Below are 24,692 nucleotides of genomic sequence, written 5' to 3'. Positions count from 1 at the left end.
TACACTACTGTTGAGGAAACTGAGACACAAAAGACACAACACAGAGGTTAAGTCCCTTGTCCCAGATCTCACAGCTAGTAAGTGGCAAAACCAGGATCTGCACCCAGGCGCTCTAGAGTCCATGTTCACAAGCACTCTGCTCACTGCCTCCACATGTAATCCCATGTGCATGCAAAGCTCCCATCACAATGCCTGTCACAGAGATAACCAATAAGCGGTGTGACTCTTTCCTCACTAGGACCACAGTACGCAGGTCAGGAAAAGTGTCTCTTTTCCTCTGTAATTTGTTGCAGGGCCTGGGAAAGACAGACTATATAGTGGGTACTTCATATATATTTATATTTATATACATAAATATACAGAATTTAAAGACATACTTTCTTAAATGTGAGTTATAAACACATGCCACATGGACACACACTTCTCAGAAATACATCACATACGCTCATGCACACACACTCACTGGCCACCTTGAACCCCCATGAAGGCTCACCAAGAAACCTTCTTGAGCTGGTCCAGGAGCCATAGACAGCTTTTAGGCAAAGATTGACATGATCAAATCTGCATTTTAGGAAAGTTGATCCAGCAGCACAGAGGATGGACTTATAATGGAGGGGACAGAGTGGAGATGAGGGAACACTGAGAAGACTTTCAACAATCAGGGACGAAAGGAACTTAATTCCTAGCGCAGTGGGAATGGAGAGAGTATGTAAGAGCTACTAAGGAAAAGTGGGGAGGGACTAGTGCCATTCTCTATAATAGGAAACATAAAGGCCAAAGTTTAAGAATGGATGGGACACGATATCTTTTCACTTTTGGAGTTTTAGATGTCACTGGAACACCCAGGGGATGTCCACTAGGCTTTTGAATATGTGTGTGCATATATATGTTTATTTTTACAGCTCATTAGACATCTGGGCTGGAGACACAAGTTCGAGTGTTATCAGCTCACAGGCAGTAATTAAAACCATGAGTATGGATCAAGTCACCCAGAGAAAGTATGGGGCCAGAGAATCTGTGGGTGCAGGACAGAGCTCTGGGGCGTTCCAATTCCAAGCAGGAGAAGGCTTGGATCTGTGAATGTTCTTCCAGGAATAGTGTGTGATGTGACGGGGTGAGGAAAGGGCCCTGGAGATCACCAACATTTAGGGGAGAAGAAGGTGAACAGATGAGAAGAGAGGGGCAGAGGTGCAGGAGAAGCCAGGAAAGGGTGTCAAGCAGAAGGAAGTCAGCTGCATAAAAGCTACAGGGGCCAGTGGAGATAAGGACAGGAAACTCCACCCGTTAGATGTGGCAAGTAGGAGGCGGCCCGTGCGGCCAGTGTGAGGTCAGTGGGATAGTGACTGCGTGAGTCCCCGGCTGTTGAAAAAACTGCAGTTTGAGCAGCTGACTGAAATTGCAGGCCCCACGGCTTCCATGCGCGCTACACCGTCGCTCATGCGCACTCATAGGCACCAGAGGGCTAATTACAGGGACTCGGCCTTTCCGGAGAGGACTGGCGCACGCGCCTCGCGAGCCCGCCTACTCTGCCGCCGGCCCCTCTCCAAGCCTGCAGAGGGCGCTGCGCTTGGAGGGCCGGGGCGTGGCGCCGCTCTATCCTGTGCCCGGGCTCGGTGGCGGGCGCCGCAGTTTAGCGTGCCCCACGCCTCCCCTCAGCGCAGGTGGGTCCGCCCGCGGGGGGCGGGAGTGTCTGGGATCCGTGGGGTGGGTGGGTAGCGGTAGTCTCCAGGCGCTGGCTGGTCCCCATTGCTTAGGTCCCCTGAGTTGGGTGCGGCCCCGGAGGATCGGGCTGTGGGCGAGGCGGCAAGGGTACCAATCTGGGTGGGCGCCGGCTCCAGAACAAGCGCCGCTTGTCCCAGGACCCTTTCACACCCCGGGGGTCTCCTCCAAGGTTCCCGTGCGGCTTCCGGGGATGCGCTGGGGGCGGGGCTAGCGGGGGCGGGACTCCCATGATTGGCACTTCTTTCCCCAGGTTTTTCGGGCTTGCACTGGACCCCTTCCCCGTCCTGAGCCTTGAGCCGGCACCATGGTGAGACCTTTGAGTCAAGCCCCTCACCTCCGCATGCCCATGGCCCGCGTGGCCTTGCCTCCGTTGCCCTCTATAAGCCTGGGGCTCCGCAGTGGGGGGTTTCGGTGTGTCCGCCCCTGCAAGGCAGCCTGCACCCTTCCATCCGCCCCCTCATCCCTGTAGCACGGGCGCCTGAAGGTGAAGACATCGGAAGAGCAGGCGGAGGCCAAAAGGCTAGAGCGGGAGCAGAAGCTGAAGCTATACCAGTCAGCCACCCAGACTGTCTTCCAGAAGGTGGGGCCCTCAGAGGTAGCCCTTCTCCAGGTGGCCCTCTTAGTATATCACAGAGGCCAAGATCTGGGCCTTAGAGTCAGACTGTCTGGATCCATATCTGGGTTCCATCGCTTACAAGCTGTGTGACCTTGGGCAAGTTACTGAATCTCTTTAAGTTTCAGTTTACTCTTCTGTAAAATGGACCTTACTGCATAAGGTTGTTGTGAATATTAAATGAGAGGATACCTGTTAACCCCTGAAGTGCTCTGCGTGTTACCTGTTGTGTAGCGTGTGGTTTACAGAATATTCAGTAGTTCTATTTATGTTATTTAGCTTTGCAGTGGGAGAATGATATGATCTCTGACCTTGCTACTACCTATGTTCTAAGCGCCAGGCTGGTGAGCTGGATGAATCAGTGCTGGAACTGACAAGCCAGATTCTGGGAGCCAACCCCGACTTTGCCACCCTCTGGAACTGTCGACGAGAGGTGCTTCAGCGGCTGGAGGCCCAAAAGTGCGTAGGAGTTCAGGGCCCCGGGAAGATGGCACTGGCCCTGCCCTGCCTGGGTCCAGGGGTAGAGGAAGAATGGGGCAGCCAGGGGCATAAGCAGAGGGGAACGGAGGGCAGGGTGTAGAAAGTCAGGGGTGAGCTGAGGTTGAGTATTGGACGGCCCTGAGTCCCATTTCCCTCTGAGCGCAGGTCCCCCGAGGAGTTGGCAGCTCTGGTGAAGACAGAACTGGGCTTCCTGGAGAGCTGCCTGCGGGTGAACCCCAAGTCGTATGGTACCTGGCACCACCGCTGCTGGCTGCTGGGCCGCCTGCCAGAGCCCAACTGGGCCCGGGAGCTGGAGTTATGTGCCCGCTTCCTCGAGGTCGATGAGCGGAACTGTACGTGCCTGCCTGCTGATTGCGCCCCAGACCCTGGTTACTGGGGCCTCAGTAAGGCCCAGGGTTGGGAGGGATGGCCCACTGAGCTGATGGCAGAAGGGGTGATGGAGACAAACACACGCTCTGTAGAGCGCACGGAGGTGTTTCTAAGGGTTTCCACAGGAGCTCCGGGGGTTCTAGCTATAGAGCTCTCCTTGCCCTACTTCTGAGGTGTGCCGTCACTCCTCCCCCAGTTCACTGCTGGGACTACCGGCGCTTTGTGGCCACCCAGGCAGCTGTGCCCCCTGCAGAGGAGCTAGCCTTCACTGACAGCCTCATCACCCGAAACTTTTCCAACTACTCCTCCTGGCATTACCGCTCCTGTCTCTTGCCCCAGCTGCACCCCCAGCCAGACACTGGACCACAGGGACGCCTCCCTGAGGACGTGCTCCTCAAAGGTCAGCAGGGTCCGAGGGTGCTGGGGAAGACTCTGCGGCGCCGCCTTTCCAGCCCCGTTCACCTAACCCTGTTCCTGAACCTGCTGCTCGGGCTCGTTGAGCACCTACTTTGTGCCTGGCTTTGGGGCGCCTAAGATTCAACCCCTGGCTGCACGGAACTCAAGTGTCCAGTGGGAAAGGTGCAGCCATTGTGCAGGGCCAACAGATGAATGGAGCTGAGGGCTGGCGGTACTCCAGGGTGAGGGTCGGACACGGGGGTGGCCATAGCCCGTGCCTCCTTGGCCCCTGCAGAACTGGAGTTGGTGCAGAACGCCTTCTTCACGGACCCCAATGATCAGAGCGCCTGGTTCTATCACCGCTGGCTGCTGGGACGAGGTGAGCAGTGGGGAAAGAGGCTGGGCGTTCAGGGCTTGGAAAGAATGGAAGAGGATTTGAGGAGACCTGAGGCTGTGTTTCGCCCCCAGCTGACCCTCAGGACGCCCTGCGCTGCCTGCATGTGAGCCGGGATGAGGCCTGTCTGACTGTCTCCTTCTCTCGGCCTGTCCTAGTGAGTTCTGCCCCATTTGCTGGAGAGTATCATGGATGTGGGTCTGGTGCCGTTGGGGCTGACGGGTCTGTCTTTGTCCCCTGGGCCAGGTGGGGTCCGGGACAGAGACCTTGCTGCTCATGGTGGACGAGTCACCCCTGGCTGTGGAGTGGAGGACCCCGGATGGCAGGACCCGGCCCAGCCACGTCTGGGTATCCCAGGATCAGTGGGGCAGAGTGGGGGGCTGGGGCGGGGCAGGGATAGACTGGGACAGTCAGAGAAGTGGTGAGGCTCAAGCATTTCCTTAACCCAGTGCTCCCAGCTCTGTGACTTGCCTGCTGCCTCCCTCAATGACCAGTTGCCCCAGCATACGTTCCATGTCATTTGGACAGCAGGCGAGGCCCAAAAGGAGTGTGTACTTTTAAAAGGTGACACAGCCTCTACTCTGCCCCTTGCGGCAGCACTTTCGTTCTTCTCCTGCTCTCACGGTGGTCCCCTTCTACCACCCATTCTTGTTCTCAGGCCGCCAGGAGGGCTGGTGCCGGGACTCGGCCACAGATGCGCAGCTCTTCAGGTGATGGCAGGGAAGCACACAGGCCAGGAGAGGGGTCTGGACTCTGGGCACCAGGCAATTGGGGTGGGGGGCTGGGGTCCTGGGCACATGGTCTCAGACCGGATACTGGGGACGACCAGCACCCCAAGTAGACATCATCGCCTCCCCCGCCCTGTCCATCCTCAGGTGTGAGCTGTCGGTGGAGAAGTCCACAGTGCTACAGTCTGAACTGGAATCCTGTAAGGAGCTGCAGGAGCTGGAGCCAGAGAATAAGTGTGAGGCCCCATTCCCTGAGATCCTGCTCTTCTGAGGAGGCCCTTGTCCAGGAGGGCCTCTCGGGGAGAGCAGGAAGGGTCTCAAGGGATGAGAGCAGAGGAGGCTCTAGGAGAGACAGTCCTTTTCCTCACCCTCTCCTCAGGGTGCCTGCTTACCATCATCCTGTTGATGCGGGCACTGGACCCCCTACTGTATGAGAAGGAGACGTTGCAGTATTTCCAGACCCTCAAGGCAAGTCAGGCCTGTGGGAGCGGGGAGGCCCTGTGGGCGACAGGGAGACAGCTGACGGGCCTTCCTTGCCGTCCCCATCCCCGCCAGGCCGTGGACCCGATGCGGGCAGCGTACCTGGATGACCTGCGCAGCAAGTTCCTGCTGGAGAACAGCGTGCTCAAGATGGAGTATGCCGAGGTGCGCGTGCTGCACCTGGGTCACAAGGTACGGGCTGCCGTGTGCGCCTTCCCCGGGCCCTCCCTTCTTCCGTATGACCTGGCTGGCTTTTGTGTCCACTCCATGGGCTTGAGCGGAGGCGCTCTGGCCTCACCGTGTCCCTGGCTTTGGCCTCAATCTCAGGTTGCCTTTCTGGACTTTCTTCCTAACCAAGACTGCATTCATCTCCCTTCAAGCCAACTGCTCTTCCTGGCCTTGCTTTCTGTCACTTGCCCCATCATTCTGGTTACCCACTCGCAAACCCTTGAGTCACCAGGGCCTCCTCGTGCCATCCCCTCTCCTGGGCCAGTCACATCTTCGTTCTTCCCTCACAGCAAGGCCTCACCCACCCCACCCCACCCACGCTGATGCTTCTGTCCCTGGAGCAGGCCCCGGCACCTAAAGCCTGGGTAGTTTCCAGATGTCTGACAAACTTCCCAGACTCTGTTTTCCCTCTTCGTAGCCTTTCCCAGTCTTCCCAACACAGGCGTCTCATCACGTCACTGCCGCGCGCCTCCACTGCCACCGCACTGATCCCCCAGGCTCAGCACGCCTGCTTCTGCCGGTGTCTCTGCTTCCCCCAGCGCCTCCTCCACCCTTGTGCTGCCCCCGCTCCAGCTCCCTCTGCCCCATGCGCCCACCGGCCACCCCACTGCAGCACTCCCTGTCTGTCCCTTTCCTTGACTCGGAGTGTGGACTGCTCAAGGTTGTAAAGTAAGCTTCTCACCTGCTCTGTCCTGTCCTCGGCCAGGGTCCCCAAGGGCCTGTGTGGGGCACAGAGGGTAAGTGCCTCATGGGCCATGGCTGAGGACCCTCCCCCAAGTCTCGCTGGGTATGTCACCCACCCCTCAGGATCTGACGGTACTGTGCCATCTGGAGCAGCTGCTTTTGGTCACTCACCTGGACCTGTCACACAATCGTCTCCGAGCGCTGCCCCCTGCCCTGGCTGCCCTGCGCTGCCTTGAGGTGAGGCACTCCTCCATCACTGTCCCAGGTGGCCCTCTTCTCTTTCCTCCCCCTCAGAAGTCTGCTCACCCTACAAAGTGGTGTCCGGATCCTCCCAGCCCCTGCAGATGACCCCTTGCCTTCTCTGCCTCCATCACCTAGCCTGACCTCAGCAGTCTTTCCCTGCACTATAAGCTGATCACCCCGGGCTCCCTGCTTGCTTGCACCAGTCCCAGGCCAACAGCTGCCTGCCCTTCCTTGACTTCCTTGTCCTCCCTTCTCCCCAGGTCCTGCAGGCCAATGATAATGCCATAGAGTCCCTGGACGGTGTCACCAGCCTGCCCCGGCTGCAGGAGCTCTCCCTGTGTAACAACCGTATCCTTCTTTCCGAGTGCCTCTCAGGCAGCAGGTGGGGTGAGGTGCCACAGTGGGGAGGGACACACAGCAAGCGGGGTGAGTGGCAGAGGGGGATGTGGAATAGCCTGGGAGAGGGAATAGCCTGGGACCGTATGGGGCCTCGTTGACTTGCACTGGTGGTTTTGCAGGTGGCAGTGACTTCCTCAAGCCACAGTTCACAGACCAGCAGCCTGCAGATGTTCTTGGGTACCACATGGTATTTTAAAAATCGGGTTATTTAAGACCTGTAGAATTCTGATTTTACTTAAAAGTTGGAAGTTAGGGACCCCTGGCTGCCTCAGTCGGTAGAGTGTGTGACTCTTAATCTTGGGGTCCTGAGTTCCAGCCCCATGTTGGGTGTGGAGCCTACCTAAAAAAAAAAAAAAATGGAAGTTAAAGCAGCCTTTGGCCTGCATTTCCACTCAGCAAGCCTTGGCCATTGCCGAGTCATGGATGCCTCTGTGGCCAGAGCTAGCTTCTCCTTGGCCGTAGTCCGCCACTCCTGGTACCACATCCGGCCTGCCGCTTGGGCTTCCTGCCTGGCCCTGGGGGCAGGTATTTGCAGTCTGGATTCTTACTCCGTCCAGGGGAGCCTGCAAGATGCCTAGCAGCCCAACGGCCAGGCTGCGGTCCCTGTTCCAGAGGGACAGCAGTGATGGCTACACAGGAGCACATGGGTCTGGGGGAACCGGCCTCGCTTTCCTTGACTCTCCTGCCCAAGGCCTCCGGCAGCCCGCGGTGCTCCAGCCTCTTGCCGCCTGCCCCAGGCTGGTCCTCCTCCACCTGCAGGGCAACCCCCTGTGCCACGCAGTGGGCGCCTCTGAGCACCTGGCTGAGCTGTTGCCGGCAGTTAACAGCATCCTCACCTAGGAGATGCTTCCCCACCCTTGCTCTTTAACTTATTGGGACTGAATAAACAATGGAGAGGCCCCCTCGGGCTGCTACGCTGCTGCCACCGCCACCGCCGCCACCATTACTCCTGCCACCTATTCTGGAAAAGAAAGGGAGAGAGCGAGGGCATGTCAGCTTTGCCTCACGCTGTCTTCTGCTCAGTTCTGCTCTTTTTTACCGTCGGGAACCAAAGTCTCAGTACTGGGGCAGGAGCAGCAAAGCCTAAGTTCACCTTCTGGTTTGGGCTGGGGCTAGGGTTGGGTTCAGGTTCTGGTTGGGTCTGGGCAACAAAGCAGCCGTAAGTCTCCAACTATAAGGATTCATCAGAGTTTCTCCTATGACTCCTACCCTTTCCAGATGCCCTCTGTGTCCTGGTTCCTTCCCCACAGCCGAGAAGGCTGTTGCCCTGAGGAACCAGGGTGTCCGTGCTCCACCCTGTATAACAACAGCGTCAGTGCCTATCAGTAGCATCCCGCGGTTGAAGAGCCCTTGACAGTTCTAGATCTCAGCTGGCCCTCACAGGTGCTCAGGGCGAGGTGGTCAGGCCCATTGGACCGGCCAGGAAGCTGCCGTTAGGGTGCACCCAGGTCTGCTGGGCTCTCACTGGAGCCGCAGTTGTCCCTGCACCTCGGTCGGAGATTCCGGACTCGGGTTCTTGCTTCTGTACTGATACAGAGTGATGGGCAGAGCCTGGCCTCAGCTCCGAGGTACTGAGCTGGATGTCTGCTCCCATGGTGCCCCCCCACACACACACTCCTCCTTCTGACTTTAAAGCCCCGAGGCACTTGAGCCTCCTGGAGGGAGGAGAGGGGAGCGGCTCAGGGGCTAGGGCGCTGAGTCAAGCCTGGCTAGGTGGGGAAAGGGAAACACAAGGGAGAGAGTGTGACAAGGCATTTCCCTGGCTCCCTGGGAATCTTCTGGGGCCCACAAGTGCTCACACACTTCCGGCTGCTCAGGGCCCTGCCCACCCCCACCCCCGCCCCAAGTGCTTCGTGGCAGCTTTCAACAAAGCCCTTTGACTGACCTGCCTGGAATTTTGATTTTTACTTGTGTGTTCCCGTAGAGTGTTAGAGGTGGGCACAGACCCTCTGCCAGGTCTGGGGCTTGGAACCAGGTAGGCAAAGGTCAGTGTGGGTGTGGAGGGCTCCCTGCCCCACTCCCCAAGGCCTCTCCCTGCCCGATACATCACCAAACTCGGCCTTTCCTCACGTTTGCTTCCTTGTGTCTTCCAACCCCGTTTTCACTGCCTTCTCTCCAGTGGCCTGTGGGCAGAGGTAGGACAACAACAGGATGGAAGGAAGAGACCCCAAGAAAACCTTTTCCCGAAGAACTTTGAGGAGAGCCTCCCCAAAGATGCCGGAGCTGTACTTTGCCTTAGGGTTCTGTCAGTGGCATCCCCGGTGTTCATCCAGTGCCAGGGTGGAGTTGGGATGCACACGGGGCAGGTGCCTGGAGCCGGTTGGTCAGGATTTCTGGGAAGAATTCCAGGCTGGGGAATCCTGGACTCCAGCTGGCTGGCCACCCGTCAGTGAGAGAAGGGGGTACTCTGCAGTCTAGGGAGAGGGCCTTAGTCCCCACCTGCGCCTCAGAGCAAGGGCCTGAGCCTTCACCAAGCCCCTAGGCTGGGGGAGAAAACAGGAAGTTGCTCCTATCCTGATCCTGACCTTCACCCCCTGCCCCAAGCCAATCGCAAACCTGTAGAGACACGGAAAGCTGGGGGCAGCTCTCACTCATACCAGGGGTTGTGAAGCAGCTGGAGGAAGAAGGAAGGACAGATGGGTGGGGGGGAATCAGAGGATCTGGTAGAGCCGGCAGGTCAGGGGGTGGCTGGTGGAGCCAGTCTGAGGGCCTGGCTGCTGATGTCACCAGTCTGCAGCTTAGGATCCCAGGACCTCCCTGGGCAGGACCAAGACCAGGCCCATGGGCCAGTTTCACAGGGCTGAGCCTGGCCTGGGCCACACCAGAGCCTGGCAGCGGGGGGCCTGTGAGAGCAGACGCAGGCCACCCGAGCTTGGGAACAGGGTCCCCTGCATAGGGGCCTGCGTGGAAGGGGCACCCTGCCCCATTGCCCTCAGGGTTTCACACCCAGGAGAGGGGGGCCCCTTCTGCACCAGTGTGGTAGGGATCAGCCTAGAGTGGGGCCCCTCAGTTGGGGCAGTCTCACCAAGGCCTTCCACTTTCACCTCAGCTTTGAGTCCTGACAGACCCCAGCCCCACCCTGTGTCATCTCATTCCCACAGTTCCTCGAAAGGGGAAAGGGGACGAGGCTGGGTCTCATTCCCTGCCCCTACCTACTTCCAGAGACAGCCCCCGGAGGCCGGGCCTCTGTGGGGGGGGGTTGGAGCAATCAGGCTTCCCTTTCTCGGAAGCTTGGCCCCGCCCTCCCCCCCTCATAAACCACATACCCGCCCGCCCCACACCTTGCGCTCGCCCTGTCCCAGCAGTCCGGACCTGTCCCAGCCTGGCTGCCGGACTCAGCGCTGCTGTCACCAACGCCGCTGCCAGGTGAGGCTCTGTCGGGGACTTCAGTGCTGAGCCCAGGGACCCATGTCGGGCCCCAGCAAGGTGCGGCACGGGCCAGCCCGAGCCTGCCAGCCCGGGGCAGGGTGTCCTGATGCAAAGGCTCTGCGCCCCTGGGACCGCAGGCTCCCGCGTCGGCAGCGCCCCACCACTCCCACAGCTCATGTGGGTGTTTGACCCAACGTGGGGAATGCCAAGAACCCCAAGTCCTGCATATCATCTGCCTGTCTTCTGCAAGGAGCTTCTGCTAAGGGATGGGGGCAGGGGATCTCTGCTAAGAATGGGTCCTAGAGGCAGGCAGCTCCTGGACCTCTAAACTGAGTAACTGGCAGGTGGAGGGAGTCCCAGGAATGGTCTGTGTGCTGGGTCATGAGGCTGTGACAAGTATCCACTCCTTTCTGGGATGGGTTCTTGAGGGCAGCTTTCTCAATGGGGCATCTGGTTTGGTGGATGTCACTGGGGGTAAAAGGGAGACTTCTGTGCAATGTGGGTAGTTTCTCTAGGTGAATCTGAGAGGAGTCTTTGGGGAGGGTCCCTGGTTGGGTCTGGGGGAGTCTCTGGGGCAAGATCAGATCATCTCAGTCAGCTGAATGGGCTGAGCTCTCCAGATGCAGGGCTGGTGTGTGTGCTGCCTGGGCTATGCTAAGTACAGGAGGTCTGAGCGGGTGATCGGAACCTCCCTGCCTCTTCCCCACAGGCATGACGGACAGTCCTCGTTCAGACGTGGGCCGCTGGGGCGGGAACCCCTGGCAGCCCCCCACCACACCTTCTCCAGAGCCAGAGCCAGAGCCAGAGCTGGACACACGGTCCCGTCGGGGAGGCCGCTCCTTCTGGGCTCGCTGCTGTGCCTGCTGCTCCTGCCGAAATGGGACAGATGGTGACTGGGGATCTGAGCCCCATGGAGACCGAGGCTCCAGGGGTCGAGGGTCCAGGTCTGGAAGTCGAAGACCAGACTCACGGGGCTCAGATTCCCGCCGGCCTGGCTCCCGGACCGGTGGTGTGAACGCAGCTGGAGACGGCACCATCCGAGGTGAGGCCCTCTGGTCCACCTGATCTGCGAGCTCAAAGGCCTTAATGGGGCCTGAGACTCATCCTGATGTCCCTGGGGGCCTCGGAGGCTAAGGATGGGGGCCTCGGCTTCCCAGAGGGCTCCGCTGACCCAGAGCTATGGCTTGCAGAGGGCATGCTGGTGGTGACCGGTGTGGATCTCCTGAGTGCACGGTCAGACCAGAATCGCCGAGAGCACCACACAGATGAGTTTGAATACGATGAGCTGATTATACGCCGTGGACAGCCTTTCCACATGGTCCTTCACTTCTCTCGGCCCTATGAGTCCTCTGATCATGTCGCCTTGGAGCTGGTTATCGGTCAGTGAGACCTGCAGTGGCAGGGCGAAAGCCCTAGAGTTGGGGGGTGGGGGTGCTGGCTAGCAGAGCCTCCCAGCTCTGCTATTAGTGTCAGAGGGACATCTTTAAGCCCCTCCCTCACCCCCGTCCTCACCGCTGCCCATAAGGCAGGTGCACGCACGGGAGTGTGTTTCAGGGAGGGTCTAGGCGTCCCAGTTCCCTAAGCTCACTCTCTCCTCCAGGACCATCTGTCTCAAAATACTTTCTCTTCGGTGCTTGTTTCAACTTCTTCATCGTGGCGGCCTCTCTGTGTCTTTCTTTCAGGGTCTGTTGTCCTTCGCCAGGGTGTGGCTGGCTCTCTCTCTCTTCTCTCTGTCCAACTCTGTCTCTCTGTTTCTCCGTCCCCATGGCCCAGGGCAGGTGCCTCCCTTACCGCGTTGCTTGGTGGCCATGGACTGCCCAGGCTGGTGATTATGCTGCCGCCGGGGGCGGTCGACTCCTCATACCCTTTGATTAGAGCCTAGCCTTGCCCACCCCAGCCTCTAATTTCCCGGGTACCCCCACCACTGCCACCAGAGATGCTCTAGGCTCTGGAAGCTGCAGCCCCATGGAGTAGGCAGGGTTAGCCTTCAGGATCTGGGCTGCCCTTTCACATGGGTTCAGGGTATCTGGACCCAGCCAGGGCAGCTCTGCTCTTCCAGCCCAGGCACCGGGACAGTCAGGTAGGCAGAGGGTGATGGTGGCCTTGTCTCTTCTACCCAGCTCTGAGTTCAGTGTCAAGGGAACAGGTTTGGGATGTTGGACTGGGGCTCTGCCCTGGCATGCGGGCAAGCATCGGGTGGGGACAGAGCTGCCCTCAGAGACTGTCACAGACTAAGGTGATGGCCCAACTCAGGGACACACACACACACTGGCTCATACACATTCTGGGTGGGGCTGGAAGAAGTCCAAGGCTCCATCTCCCCTCAGAGGCCTCACCAGCTAATTGCTGCTTCCTCTGCTCCAGGAAACAACCCCGAGGTGGGGAAGGGCACCCACGTGATCATCCCAGTGGGCAAGGGGGGCAGTGGAGGCTGGAAAGCCCAGGTGACCAAGGCCAGCGGGCAGAATCTGAACCTCCGGGTCCACACGTCCCCCAATGCCATCATCGGCAAGTTTCAGTTCACCGTCCGCACACGCTCCGAGGCTGGCGAGTTCCAGTTGCCCTTTGACCCCCACAACGAGATCTACATCCTCTTCAATCCTTGGTGCCCAGGTGAGCCTGCTGGAGTCAAGAGCAGTGTGTGGACAGGAAGGAGGGCCAGTCAGAGCTTCCCTTCCTAGAATCCTAGGCTAGGTGCCGAGGTGCCTGGCCCTAGGAGAAGCCAGCCTGCTATTGTCCAGGTGAGGCAACCTAAGGTGACAGCCCAGGGTCACGCAGCCTTGCCTCAGCTGGTGAAGGGCCCTGGTTATAGCCACCTTCCTTCCACCATCTCTGTCACGCTCCCTCCATCCTTTCCGGGAGACGTGCTGTCAGGCTGGTGGTGTCCGCACTCCTGTGGAGAGTAGTCTTGCAGAATTGGCCCAGGGGCAGGTGGGGCCCAAGGAGAGGGCTAGAGGGGACCAGGCATGTGTGTTTTGGGGACACAGAGGACATCGTATACGTGGACCATGAGGATTGGCGACAGGAGTACGTGCTCAATGAGTCTGGGAGAATTTACTATGGGACTGAAGCCCAGATTGGCGAGCGGACCTGGAACTACGGGCAGGTACAGCTGGCCGGGGCCATGTGCACTTGGGGGAGCGAGAGGCAGGTGGGGTGGGATGAGGGAGTGGGTGCTGGCCTAGGGGTCACCTCTGCCCTCCCTCCAGTTTGATCATGGGGTGCTCGATGCCTGCCTATACATCCTGGACCGGCGGGGCATGCCATATGGAGGCCGTGGGGACCCTGTCAGTGTCTCCCGGGTCATCTCTGCCATGGTGAGCACCCTTCTGTCTCTCAGTGCTATTATGTGTCTGCCCCTTGCCTTCTCTGTCCCCTGCTCCTGGCCTTTCTGATTTCTCCAGGAACTCAGCCCTATCCTGCCCTTGCAAAGGGTATTGTGGGAGGGGTCTCACCCCCTCTCTTTCCTCCTGGCCTGGCCCCACCCCACCCTTCCTGGCTTCAGTCCCAGCTCTCGTGGAATGTAGGGCCAAACCCAAAGCTTGGCACACCCAGGATTCACATTACTGTGTCAGATCGGGGAGCCGGGGGGAGCTGGTGTTTTGGGGAGGGGTGGGCAGGTCTCAGGCTGCTGGCTAGATCCTGAGGCATTTAGGGGTAAGGGGTGGGGGCAGGGGCAGGGCTGGGGACCACATGGGAGGTCCTGGGCCTCTCCCTCCCCTCCACCCCACACCATCCTGTCCTGGGCAGGTGAACTCCTTGGACGACAATGGGGTCCTGATTGGAAACTGGTCCGGTGATTACTCTCGAGGCACCAACCCTTCCGCGTGGGTGGGCAGCGTGGAGATCTTACTCAGCTACCTGCGCACCGGCTACTCCGTCCCCTATGGCCAGTGCTGGGTCTTCGCCGGCGTGACCACCACAGGTAGTGGCGGGACTGGGGCGGCAGCAGCCTGGACCCTACAAGAAAGAGGGAGGGAAACCAGAGCCCCACCCAGCGGTGGCTCTAGTGCAGGGACAGGTGGGGGGTGGATGGTAGCTGGCCTTAATTATCATTCATTAGCGTTAACTACCTAGGGAAGCCTAGGGGAGAGGAGGGAGAAGGGCCAGGCAGGGACTAGGTCAGGCCAGTGGCCTGGCTTCCTCTGACCCCCAACGCTCCCTGGCCCCACCGCCTCCTGACCCCTGACCTAGCTTGGCAACCCCAGTGGCCCTTGTCCCCCTCACTTGCTCACCACCTCATTGCTGTCTGGGCCCTGAACCCTAACCCTGACTCCTCCACAGTGCTGCGTTGCCTGGGCCTGGCTACCCGCACTGTCACCAACTTCAACTCAGCACACGACACAGACACATCCCTCACCATGGACATCTACTTTGATGAGAATATGAAGCCCCTGGAGCACCTGAACCATGATTCTGTTTGGTGAGGCTGGGGCTAGGCCTGGGCTGCCCATCCTGGCCGAGGGATGGTGACCGAGACCTGGACATCCAGGGGACATCGGGGAGACCCTGAGCAGGCTGCTCAGACCCAGCCCTCCCTCCGTGTCCATCCAGGAACTTCCATGTGTGGAACGACTGCTGGATGAAGAGGCCAGATCTGCCCTCGGGGTTCGATGGGTGGCAGGTGGTGGACGCCACGCCCCAGGAGACCAGCAGTGGTGAGGCAGGGCCCTGCCTGGCTCCTGTGCCCTCCCCCTTGGCCCCATCCCCATCTCCCAACTTGGGTAACAAACCCTGACTGTCAGGGCCGGTCCGGGCCATAGAGCCAGGCCCTTTAGCTCCCATGTTCCTTTAAACAGGCTTACCAACAGAATCACTTCTCGGCCTTTAGTCGATTGTCGCCTTTCTGCGTAACTACCTATTTGCCTAGATTTTCTTTGTTTATGATTTATTATGATTTATATATTCGGATGGCTCAAAAATCAAAAGATTCTTGTCAAGAGAGTTCAGTGAGCGGTTTCCCTCCCTAACACACCCACTCTTCTCATTTGCTTTTTTATTCACACGTCATGCAGATAATTAACTGAAGGGCCCTTTTATTTATATATGTATTTAAAGTTAAAAAGGTCATTATAATAAGTAGTACGTGCCTGGAAGGGGGGAAAGTGTAGAACTGAATAACACAAAATAGTAAAAGGTCTCTATTCTCCCTCAGGACAGTTTTGTTTTGTTTTGAGTCAACGTCTAGGTCCTACCCCAGACCTGGCACGTCACACATCCCAGGGATAGATTGATGCTAAGATCTATATTTTTGAAAGTTTGAAAGTTCCCCCGGTGATGCTGAAGATAGCTGGGTTGGGGACCACCGGAAGCCCTGGTGGGACGCATGGCAAGGATGGCCCAGAGAGGTGGAGTGACTTTCCCTAGGGCACAGAGCAGTAGGTCAGCAGCAGAACCTCTCCCGTCCCCGGCTCCCTCCCTTCACACATTCTCACTTTCACCAAGCTCCCCTCTTGTCTGTTCCGTTGCTCATTTTGAGCTGTATATATGGTACAGAATAAAACCAGGGTTCAGATAGGTTCGCAGAAGAAAATAGCCCCCATAACCCACCCCTCAGAGACCATCGCTGATGTCATCACCTACTCATTTTCTTTTCCCCAGCATACATGTTTCTGCCCAAACTACATCTGCCGTACACTCTGTTCTCAAACAGCCCTCCCTTCCCACCTTAACATTCCAGCACCGGGCAGCCGGCCTGCCCCTCCTGCTGCCTTCTTTCTCAGCTCTCCCTCCCCCACCCCCGGTCAGATGGCACTTGTCTAGCCTACATTCCTCCTCTCTGGCCAGACCCCTCCCTCTCAATCATCTCTACCAACGGTGCTCCCTGGCTGGTGCAGCCCAGTGATGCCCGCCATTCAGGAACAGCCTGGCCCGGGACCCTGGGAGAGCGGAGTTCCTGTCCCCACTCTGGGAAGTGGTGGGGTGTGTGGCCTTCAGGGGTTCCGAGCCAGACCCAGGCTTGAGTCCAGCTTGGTCGCTTCTCAGATATGTCACCTTGGGCAAGTTGCTTGTGCCTTTGCGCTTTGGTGTTGTCTGTAATATGGGGATGGTATATACCAGGTAGAGTTGTTGGGGGAGTTAAATGAGATCATCGTACGTTAGAGAGATTAGTAGCTTGCCTGGAACGTAGCAGCTACTTAGTGCATATCCGCTCCTTCCGTTCTCTGGTCTGATTGTCTTGTCAGACCCTGACATCTGTTTGGCCTCCCTGGGCCTGTTTCCCCATCCGTAAAAGGAAACCATAGTGCTGGTGTTTTCCAAGATTCTTTCCTGTGCCTGTACGTTCGTTCGTTCTTTCNCCATCCGTAAAAGGAAACCATAGTGCTGGTGTTTTCCAAGATTCTTTCCTGTGCCTGTACGTTCGTTCGTTCGTTCGTTCTTTCTTTCTTTCTTTCTTTCTTTTTCTTTCTTTCTTTCTTTCTTTCTTTCTTTCTTTCTTTCTTTCTTTCAGTATTTTATTTATTTGAGAGAGAGAGGAGAAAGCACAAGCAGGGGGAGTGGCAGAGGGAGAGGGAGAAACAGACTCCCCGCTGAGCGGGGAGCCTGACATGGGGGCTCGATTCCAGGACACTGAGATCATGACCTGAGCTGAAGGCAGACACTTAACCGACTGAACCACCCAGGCGCCTTTCTAAGTTTCTTTTCTGTTGGATGGCCCTCACTTCCTATTTTGTGTCCTCTCTTGCCAAGCGTCTTCCTTGTCAGCCCATCTGCTCCCAGAAAACTCTCCTGAGCATACTGAGAACAGACTCTATTTCCCACCAGCTCCCCTCCCACCTCCCCACAGAGAGGACGCACTGCAGGCTATAGGCAGGCTATAGAGCTAAGAGTTTATTCTGGATCTTTCTGGAAGGGTGGCTCTTTTCCCAGCCAGCAAGCAGAGCCACCGTGGGCTCTGGGTTTGTCTTGATGAAGGATGGGGGTCCTGAACTCTGGGGGTCACAGACACTGACATCCAGCTTCGGCCAGTGGAGGAAGGATGTGCTGATGCTTTGGTTATCAAGTCAGGCTTGTCCCACGTTTGCACCTGCCCTGGTTGACTGAGGCCAAATGGAACCAAGCTCTTCTTTGTATTCCTTCCCTGGGTTGCACCAGGTGGCAGCTGACCCTGAGGTGCTGGGCCTGGATGGGTGGGCCTTTCCCCAGGATCAGAGGTCTCCTCAGCCTCCTTTGATCTTTCACCTCTGTCCTGCTGCCCTAGGCATCTTCTGCTGTGGCCCCTGCTCCGTGGAGTCCATCAAGAATGGCCTGGTCTACATGAAGTACGACACGCCCTTCATTTTTGCCGAGGTGAGGGCTGTGCTCCAGGTGCCTTCTCGGGTAGTCTGGTGGGACGAGAGCACTGGCATCAGGCCTGGGTTCTCTGGTCCTGACTCCACCGCTGACTGACTAGCTGTGCGACCTTGGGCAAGTCATTTGTTCTAGAGTCTGGGTTTCCTCAACTGTAAAAGGGTGATAATAATGGCTGCTGTGCTTCCTGTACTCAGGATCAAAAGAAATAATGGGTATGAAACTGCTTTATAAGTCGTAAAGTCAGTGAATGAGCATAGGGGATTACTGTTATTAATGCCAAAATGTACTGCAAGGAGCCTCCCAGCTTCTTCTCTGCTCCCTGGCTTCATCTGGCTCAGCTTGGAAAGTCTCCCAGTTGGGCTGTGCCAGGAAGTTCCTGACCTTTGGATCCAGCCCTCCCTGCAGCTGGGGCTCAGGGGAAGGCAGCTGGGGGTCTGGCCCGCCCTCAGACCCCCAGGCTTGCTCATTCCTGGATCACACGCCCCCCGCACACCCCCAACAGGTCAACAGTGACAAAGTTTACTGGCAACGACAGGATGATGGCAGCTTCAAGATCGTGTATGTGGAGGAAAAGGCCATTGGCACGCTCATCATCACAAAGGCCGTTGGATCCAACATGCGGGATGATGTCACCCACATCTATAAACACCCGGAAGGTACCATTCCTCCAGCGTGGTCCGCTCTGGCCACACCCGGGGTTCCCACTGAGCACTTGCCCACTCCAGCCGTAGCTGTAACCTCACGCCTGCCCCTCGACCCCCAGGCTCAGAAGCAGAGCGGAAGGCAGTGGAGACAGCAGCCGCACATGGCAGCAAGCCCAACGTGTACGCCAGCCGCGACTCGGCAGAGGACGTGGCCATGCAGGTGGAGGCCCAGGACGCGGTGATGGGGCAGGACCTGGAGGTCTGCGTGGTGCTGAGCAATCGCGGCGGCAGCCCCCGCACCGTGAAGCTGCACCTGTACCTCTCAGTCACCTTCTACACCGGGGTCACGGGGCCTGTCTTCAAGGAGAGCAAGAAGGAAGTGGTGCTGGCGCCAGGGGCCAGTAAGTGCTCCTTCCCCAGCCCTGCCCCACGGATGGCCAGGCACCCCGCAGCTGTGGGCCTGGAGACACCGCCCCCCCCACCGGAGGCCGTGTCTGGGTAAGCAGGCCCAGGTGACACCTTGCCTCTCCTCGCCAGCGGACCGCGTGTCCATGCCTGTGGCTTACAAGGAATACCGGCCCCAGCTCGTAGACCAGGGGTCCATGCTGCTCAACGTGTCGGGCCACGTCAAGGAGAGCGGGCAGGTGCTGGCCAAGCAGCATACCTTCCGTCTGCGCACCCCAGACCTGTCCCTCACAGTGAGTGCGGCTTGCTGGGCAGGAGGGATGCGCAGGGGCCGAGGGAAGTTGGAGGAGAAGGGGCGAGGGCACTAAGCTGGGAGAGGGCTGACCTGGCGAGCAGTTCCAGGAGGAAGTCGGAGACTGGCTTTGGTCTCTTGTGCCTCAGTTTCCTCATCTGTAAAATCAGATCTTCTATGCCTGATTGGAGTTTCTTCTCTGGCTTTTGCGGAGCCCCATTTCTTTCAAAGGGTGGAAATGTGGGGCTTGGGGAGATTTTGATACAGAAGGAGTTTTCCCTCTGGTGGAGTGTATGGTTCCGCTGTATCTGGCCGGGGTCTCTGATGTGGAGGTGGGCTGCTTCTTCTAGTTATTGGGGGCAGCCGTGGTTGGCCAGGAGTGCGAAGTACAGATTGTCTTCAAGAATCCCCTGCCTGTCACACTCACCAACGTCGTCTTCCGGCTGGAGGGCTCCGGGCTGCAGAGACCCAAGATCCTCAATGTGGGGTGAGTCTGGCCTCTCCCCTGCCACTGCTCTTTTCTGCCTCCCAGACTGCCCCGGGTCCCACACTGCTTCCTGTCTTGGTCGGGACAGTAGTTAGCCAGGACCCAATACAGCAGCCTGGAGCCAGCCCGCCATGCCTCCTGACTCAGTTCAGGGCCAGCAGCATTTAAGAAGACCTGCCATGTGCCTAGTCCTGGGCTGGTCCTTCCCTGCCGTCTCCCTAGGGAGCCAGCACTTAACTTGGGAATCATTAGCAACTCATCACTAACACGTGCCCAGTGCTCAGGAACTGAGCGGGCACTTCAGGCTCATTATCTCATTTGCAGACCACAAAAATCCTTTAAGGTACGTTGGAGATCATCATATGATTAAGCAAAGCTTTGGGATCCTAAGATTTAGGTTCAAGTCCCCACTCCAACACTCACTGGCTGCGTGCCCTGGAGCAGGTGACTTATCTCCTTTAAGCCTGTTTTCTCACCTGGGAAGTGGGGATGACAACCGTCCCGCTCTGAGGGTGGTTCAGAGAGCTAGGTGAGAGCTAGGTGAGAGCTAGGTGAGATATGCATAAAGCATTTAATGTTGGCCTGGGCCCAGTGCGAGCCACTGTTGGTCGTTCTTATCCTGATTGTGGCCACCATCACCCCCACTGTACGATAGGGAAGCTGGCACCCATGCCATAAGGGGCAGGCTGGGCTCTTCCCACCATGGCGCGCCTGACATGCCAGCTGTTAAGCCTCTTGCTTCCTTTGTGTCATGAGGGCCAAGCCGCAGTTCCCAAGGCGAGGGCCCTGTGCCTTAGGCCCTCCACCAGCGCCCCCGGGCCTCACCCTGGGCCAGGCGAGGCTCTGTACTCGATGAGGGGACACCGAGTGCCTGTGTCCCTAGGCCTCCGCTGTCTTCTCTGACATAGATGCTCACATGCTGCCGAGTCCTTCCCTGGAATAGCACAGAGGGAAAGCAGAGAAGGCCAGAGGCTGACCTTTAAGATCAGGCTTCTGGGGCCAGGGGCAGGTGTTTTCCTATTTTGACAAAGAGTGCCTGAGGGAAAGGGGTGGCCCCTGTGGAGGAACTGGGTGGGGGATGCAGGGGGTCCCTGCCCGCCCTGCCCACTCCTTCCCCTGACACGCAGCAGGCACTGCCGGGTGGTGGCCGCCGCTTTTGCCAACAGGCCAAAGCTGAATGGTTGCTGTCCCGATCTTTGCCCCAGCCTTGACCTTGGGTGATGTGATATGCCACAAAGGAGTGCATTTTCCCATTTCACCCCACGTGGGTCTCTGTCACCTCGGAGAGGGCAGCTTGAGGCTCCCAGGTTGCTCACCCTATAGGCATCTCTCACTTGCAGGTGATGGAGAGAGTTTCCCCTGTTCCGGGGGATCCCCAGAGCTGGACTCCCCTCGGTGTCTCCATCAGACTGTGTATTTTTGTCCCTGCCTACAAGTAAAGAGGGGACCCCTGTACTGAGCATGGGGAGATCCAGCCCCTCTCTTGAGCTGTGGGGCTTGTATGAGTCTCCCCCTACCCTGCCTTTAAAGGCCCCAGTCTTGCCTCCAGTAAACGAGAGGGTTGGATGATAGTTTCTCAGGGCAGGTCCTCCTTGAACATTCTGTGGCTCCTCGCTACTTCGGGCCCAGTCTGGGGTCTACAGAACAATTGAGAACTCCAAGGGGGAAGTCCCTGGGCTGGTGGTTCAGGTATATTAGATTCCAAGATGGGTGTTACTTTGCTGTCATTGGCACATCAAAGGCTGTGGGATGGAAACCCCATTAAGTCTAAGGTGTGCCACCCAGTGGGGTGACTGGCCACTTACTAAACATTCCAAACTTACTCCTCCAGATGCTGTTGTCACCACCAAACCAGTCACCAGGGGAGGCTGGAAGTCTGTTCCAAACCCTTCTGGGGAATTTCCCCCACAGCCTGAATCATAGTCTCTAGAATGTCCTTAGGGTGGCCTTCCAGGGCAGATTTGACTTTGGAGAAACAGCCTGAGGCCATTTAGAGCTAAGACTACTTAAGAAGGCAGAGGAACAAGATGGGTGGGGAATGCCCTTTTCCATCAGAAGCGAAGCTTGGCTGTAAAGGAGGAATGGGGTGTCTGTGGGGGTCAGGGGACAGGGTGGGGACAGAGGGAGAGACTGGACTGGGTGCGCTTGATGTGCCTGTGGGTTTCAGTGGCTCTGAAGAAAAATCTGAGAGGAGTTTTTAAAAATGTTTCAAGCCTTGGCAACATGGTTGAACAAGTACGTAATTGCAGGACGGTGCTCATTTGAATGTCTTAATTTCTGGTGTCCTTGTCAGAGAGTTGGTTTCATTACCTGCGCTCAGTTTCAGGCACATTCCAGCTGTAGCAGCTGATGTGCTCCACTTAAACCCTCAGAGGTGGCTATGGCAAGGTCACGGCTGACACCAAGGCCAGGGCTGGGAGAGATCTTGATGTTGCTAGCTGGAAGCTGAAAGGCAACTTCTCTTGGAAATAATGTTACAAATAAAGGTATATTCTGAAATAGTGCAGTTCAATTTTAGTGTGAGTTAAGTAGAGGGTTTTTTTTTTTTTAATATTCCATTTATTTATTTGACAGAGAAAGAGCACAAGCAGGGAGAGTGGAAGAGGGAGAAACAGGCTTCCTGCTGAACAGAGAGCCCTAAACGGGGCTCCATCCCGGGACCCTGAGATCAAGACCTGAGCGGAAGGCAGACGCTTAACAGACTGAGCCACCCAGGCGCCCCTAGAGTTTTGAAGGCTGGTCTGAGCCTAAACAACTTGACGCTCGTGTCTGTGGAAAAGTGGGCACAAGTTAAAAATGAAAATTTGTAACCAGCCACAGTATCGCCTACCTGTTAAGTTATAGACTTCATGTTTAGTTATATGTTATGATAAGAAGTCTAGAAATTAGGTCTATAACTTGACAGGTAGACCGTTTATATCTCCCCACCTTCCATTTCTTCCCTCCTTCATGGAGCTTAGGGGCACCTACAAGCCCATCTGATCCCACCCCCTCATTTTGCATTCACTCCCATTTTACAGACCAGAAAGTGAGAATCAGAGTTTAGTAGCTTATCTTAAACCACACAGCTAACAGCGGTAGAAGAAAGAGTACAAAGTGGTCCACGGAAGCCCTTTGGAAGCAGGCTCCAAGCTAAATGTTTTGTCCCAAGGAGAGCTCATCTTCGAAGTTGGGGTGTTGGCTCATTCCCTTGGAGGACTGAGGTGTCTGCACGGAGTCGGGCTCCAAAGTCGGGCTCCATCCCCAGGGCAGGCTTGGGTTGACTAGGGGGCCAGAGGTCAGGGTTCAGGCAGAGGCAGGAAAGGACAGATGCTAAGAGGCAGGAGCAGGTGGGCTGGAAATGCAGTCGTGGTCAGTGTATAAAGCACACTTGTGGGCTGCTACGGGAGTGCAGAGCAGGACAAGGTTCGTTTCCCTGAGGGCAGGAGGAGCTCAAGGGAGCCCTCACTGAGGGGGTGGTGTGAGTGGGGCCTGGAGCCAGCCCAGGAGCAGGGCATGAAAGCAGTGAGTTCAGGGAGGGGAAGGAGCTGCCTGTCAGGGCTGGTGGGCAGGAGGAATGGTGGGGGATGATGAGGCCGTGCAGGCAGGGCTGAGTCAGAGGGAGCCTGTGTGTCGGGTTAGGGAGCTGTAGTCTCATCCCATAAGCACCGAGGAAGCCCAGCCCTTGAAGGGTTCAGCTCATCTCCGGGTGACTAGAGACTAGAGTGGAAAAATAAGATAGGACCTAGGAGGCAAAGAGGACCAGTTAGAAGGCTGGTGAAATTGTGACTCCCAGAGGGACGGTCTGGGACTAAATTTCCAGATATCCATGAAGAAGAGAGAAAATGAAGACGCTAGTATGTGTGTGCACACGCACACATGTATGTATGTCACACATACGCACACACGAGTTGTCACCTTAAAGATGCCAGTTGTCTGTTCTGGGGAAGAACTTTGGTTTTTCTGTGAGATAGCATCCTTCCAATGTTTGGGGTATTTGAAATGCTCCTTCCTGTTTGGAAAGATGATCATTGCACAGGATAATTTTCTTCCACTGTCTTTCTTGGCAAAACAAATTATTTGGCAATACTGTGTTGTGCCCCACGGTCTCTCTCTCTCTTTTTTTAAGATTTTATTTATTTGAGAGAGAGAGAGAGAAAGCACGAGAGCACAAGTAGGGGGAGGGGCAGAGGGAGAGGGAGACCCCCCACTGAACAGGAAGCCTGACTTGGGGCTGGATCCCGGGACCCTGGGATCATGACCTGAGCCAAAGGCAGATGCTTAACTGACTGAGCCACGCAGGCGCCCCCAAAGTCCTGTTTTGAAGTTTCCTCAGTCCTGGAAACCCCAGATGGGATAGGTGTGGATGGTGTGGTTAGGGCAGGGGCACTGGTGATGGAGAGGCGGAGGAGACAAGGCAGCAGTCTCTGTCCACGTGTTTGTGGGAGCAGGGAGGGATGAGTCCTGGAACCACTGGAAGATTCCCAGCTCAGGTAGCTGGGAGGGTGGCCGCTGACCTGGCTATGCAGAGGCAAAGGCCAGGAGGCCTTTGGGGCTCAGGCTTTGTCCTGGCCGTGGGTGTAGGGGGTTCCAGCTGAGCCCAGAAATGCCTGAAGGGCTCCACTTCCTGCTCCTTCCTTCTTGGCTGCCCTATCAGTCCTTCCTCCTGACTCCACCCAAGCCCCACGACCCTGTCTCTGCCCACAGGGACATTGGCGGCAACGAGACAGTGACACTGCACCAGAAGTTCGTGCCTGTGAGACCAGGCCCCCGCCAGCTCATCGCCAGCTTGGACAGCCCACAGCTCTCCCAAGTGCACGGTGTCATCCAGGTGGACGTGGCTCCAGCCCCTGGGGGCGGGGGCTTCTTCTCAGATGCTGGAGGCAACAGTGGCTCAGGGGAGACCATCCCTATGGCATCTCGAGGTGGGGCTTAGCCCCTGGCCGGGAGCGATGGGACTGGAGTCAGATGAGCAAGGACATTGCCTCAAGTCAGGGGCCCACTGCAGAGCTGCTCCCCAGAGGCTCAGGTGGGGAGGCCAGGGCATCTGGGGAGGGAACCAATCTTCACTTGCACAGGGCAGCACGGATGCTAATAAACTGTTTTTTAATGAACTGTTTTTAATGAAACCGTTCTGTCCATTTGTCAGTTCATGCCAGGCCAAGGAGTGTGGACTCACCGTCTGTCCCAGGGATGCATGTGGCATTTCTGGCGCCCCTGGTTCTGAGCAGGCGGCTGGCAGGTCAGCGATGGTGCCAGCTCAGCAGCTTTTGAGATAGGGCCCTTGAGTGTTTGACCAGTGTCCCCCCCCCACCCCCACCCCAGGGTGCGTCTACTGACCAAAACCCTTTGGAAGCCCCCTGGAGTGGGGTTGGACTGCCTCCCTTCCATGGCGCCTACGGTGGGAGAGAAGGATCTAAACTGCCTTTTGTAGGCACGTGTTCGAGATAGAAGCACGTTGGAGTT

The 24,692-nt window shown here is 57.2% G+C and overlaps 2 protein-coding genes across 5 annotated transcripts; both read left to right on the top strand.

Annotated features, from left to right (window-relative positions):
* Nucleotides 1-1,350: 1,350 nt before the first annotated feature.
* Nucleotides 1,351-7,657, top strand: RABGGTA (Rab geranylgeranyltransferase subunit alpha). 3 transcript variants are annotated; one of them, XM_034648374.1, is made up of 17 exons: nt 1,351-1,661; nt 1,973-2,029; nt 2,192-2,302; nt 2,670-2,794; nt 2,981-3,168; nt 3,402-3,605; nt 3,897-3,980; nt 4,070-4,152; nt 4,242-4,343; nt 4,454-4,559; nt 4,654-4,705; nt 4,871-4,959; nt 5,103-5,191; nt 5,279-5,395; nt 6,239-6,352; nt 6,619-6,740; nt 6,877-6,901. In XM_034648374.1, the coding sequence occupies exons 2-17, from the start codon at nt 2,027-2,029 to the stop codon at nt 6,884-6,886; spliced, it is 1,599 nt and encodes a 532-aa protein (XP_034504265.1). In that variant the 5' UTR covers nt 1,351-1,661; nt 1,973-2,026; the 3' UTR covers nt 6,887-6,901. The 3 variants fall into 3 exon arrangements, with proteins under 3 accessions (XP_034504265.1, XP_002921110.1, XP_034504264.1); XM_002921064.4 differs by lacking the exon at nt 6,877-6,901 and adding an exon at nt 7,449-7,657 and having other exon boundaries at nt 1,353-1,661; nt 6,619-6,706; XM_034648373.1 differs by lacking the exons at nt 1,351-1,661; nt 6,877-6,901 and adding exons at nt 1,869-1,891; nt 7,449-7,657 and having other exon boundaries at nt 6,619-6,706.
* Nucleotides 7,658-7,802: 145 nt separating this feature from the next.
* Nucleotides 7,803-24,340, top strand: TGM1 (transglutaminase 1). Of its 2 annotated transcripts, none has more exons than XM_034648366.1 (16): nt 7,803-8,732; nt 8,877-10,123; nt 10,836-11,168; nt 11,317-11,505; nt 12,491-12,739; nt 13,114-13,232; nt 13,336-13,443; nt 13,877-14,051; nt 14,411-14,549; nt 14,681-14,784; nt 17,328-17,416; nt 17,922-18,075; nt 18,183-18,464; nt 18,601-18,761; nt 19,111-19,247; nt 23,934-24,340. In XM_034648366.1, exons 3-16 carry the CDS (start codon nt 10,838-10,840, stop codon nt 24,160-24,162), a joined length of 2,466 nt encoding a protein of 821 aa, XP_034504257.1. In that variant the 5' UTR covers nt 7,803-8,732; nt 8,877-10,123; nt 10,836-10,837; the 3' UTR covers nt 24,163-24,340. The 2 variants fall into 2 exon arrangements, with proteins under 2 accessions (XP_034504257.1, XP_002921111.2); XM_002921065.4 differs by having other exon boundaries at nt 7,803-8,742.
* The last annotated feature ends 352 nt before the right edge of the window (nt 24,341-24,692 follow it).

Source organism: Ailuropoda melanoleuca, chromosome 20, assembly GCF_002007445.2.
Source record: "Ailuropoda melanoleuca isolate Jingjing chromosome 20, ASM200744v2, whole genome shotgun sequence".
NCBI classification, from domain to species: domain Eukaryota; kingdom Metazoa; phylum Chordata; class Mammalia; order Carnivora; family Ursidae; genus Ailuropoda; species Ailuropoda melanoleuca.
The sequence above is the reverse complement of the archived record's forward strand: the minus strand, read 5'-3'. Positions and strand labels throughout refer to the sequence as shown.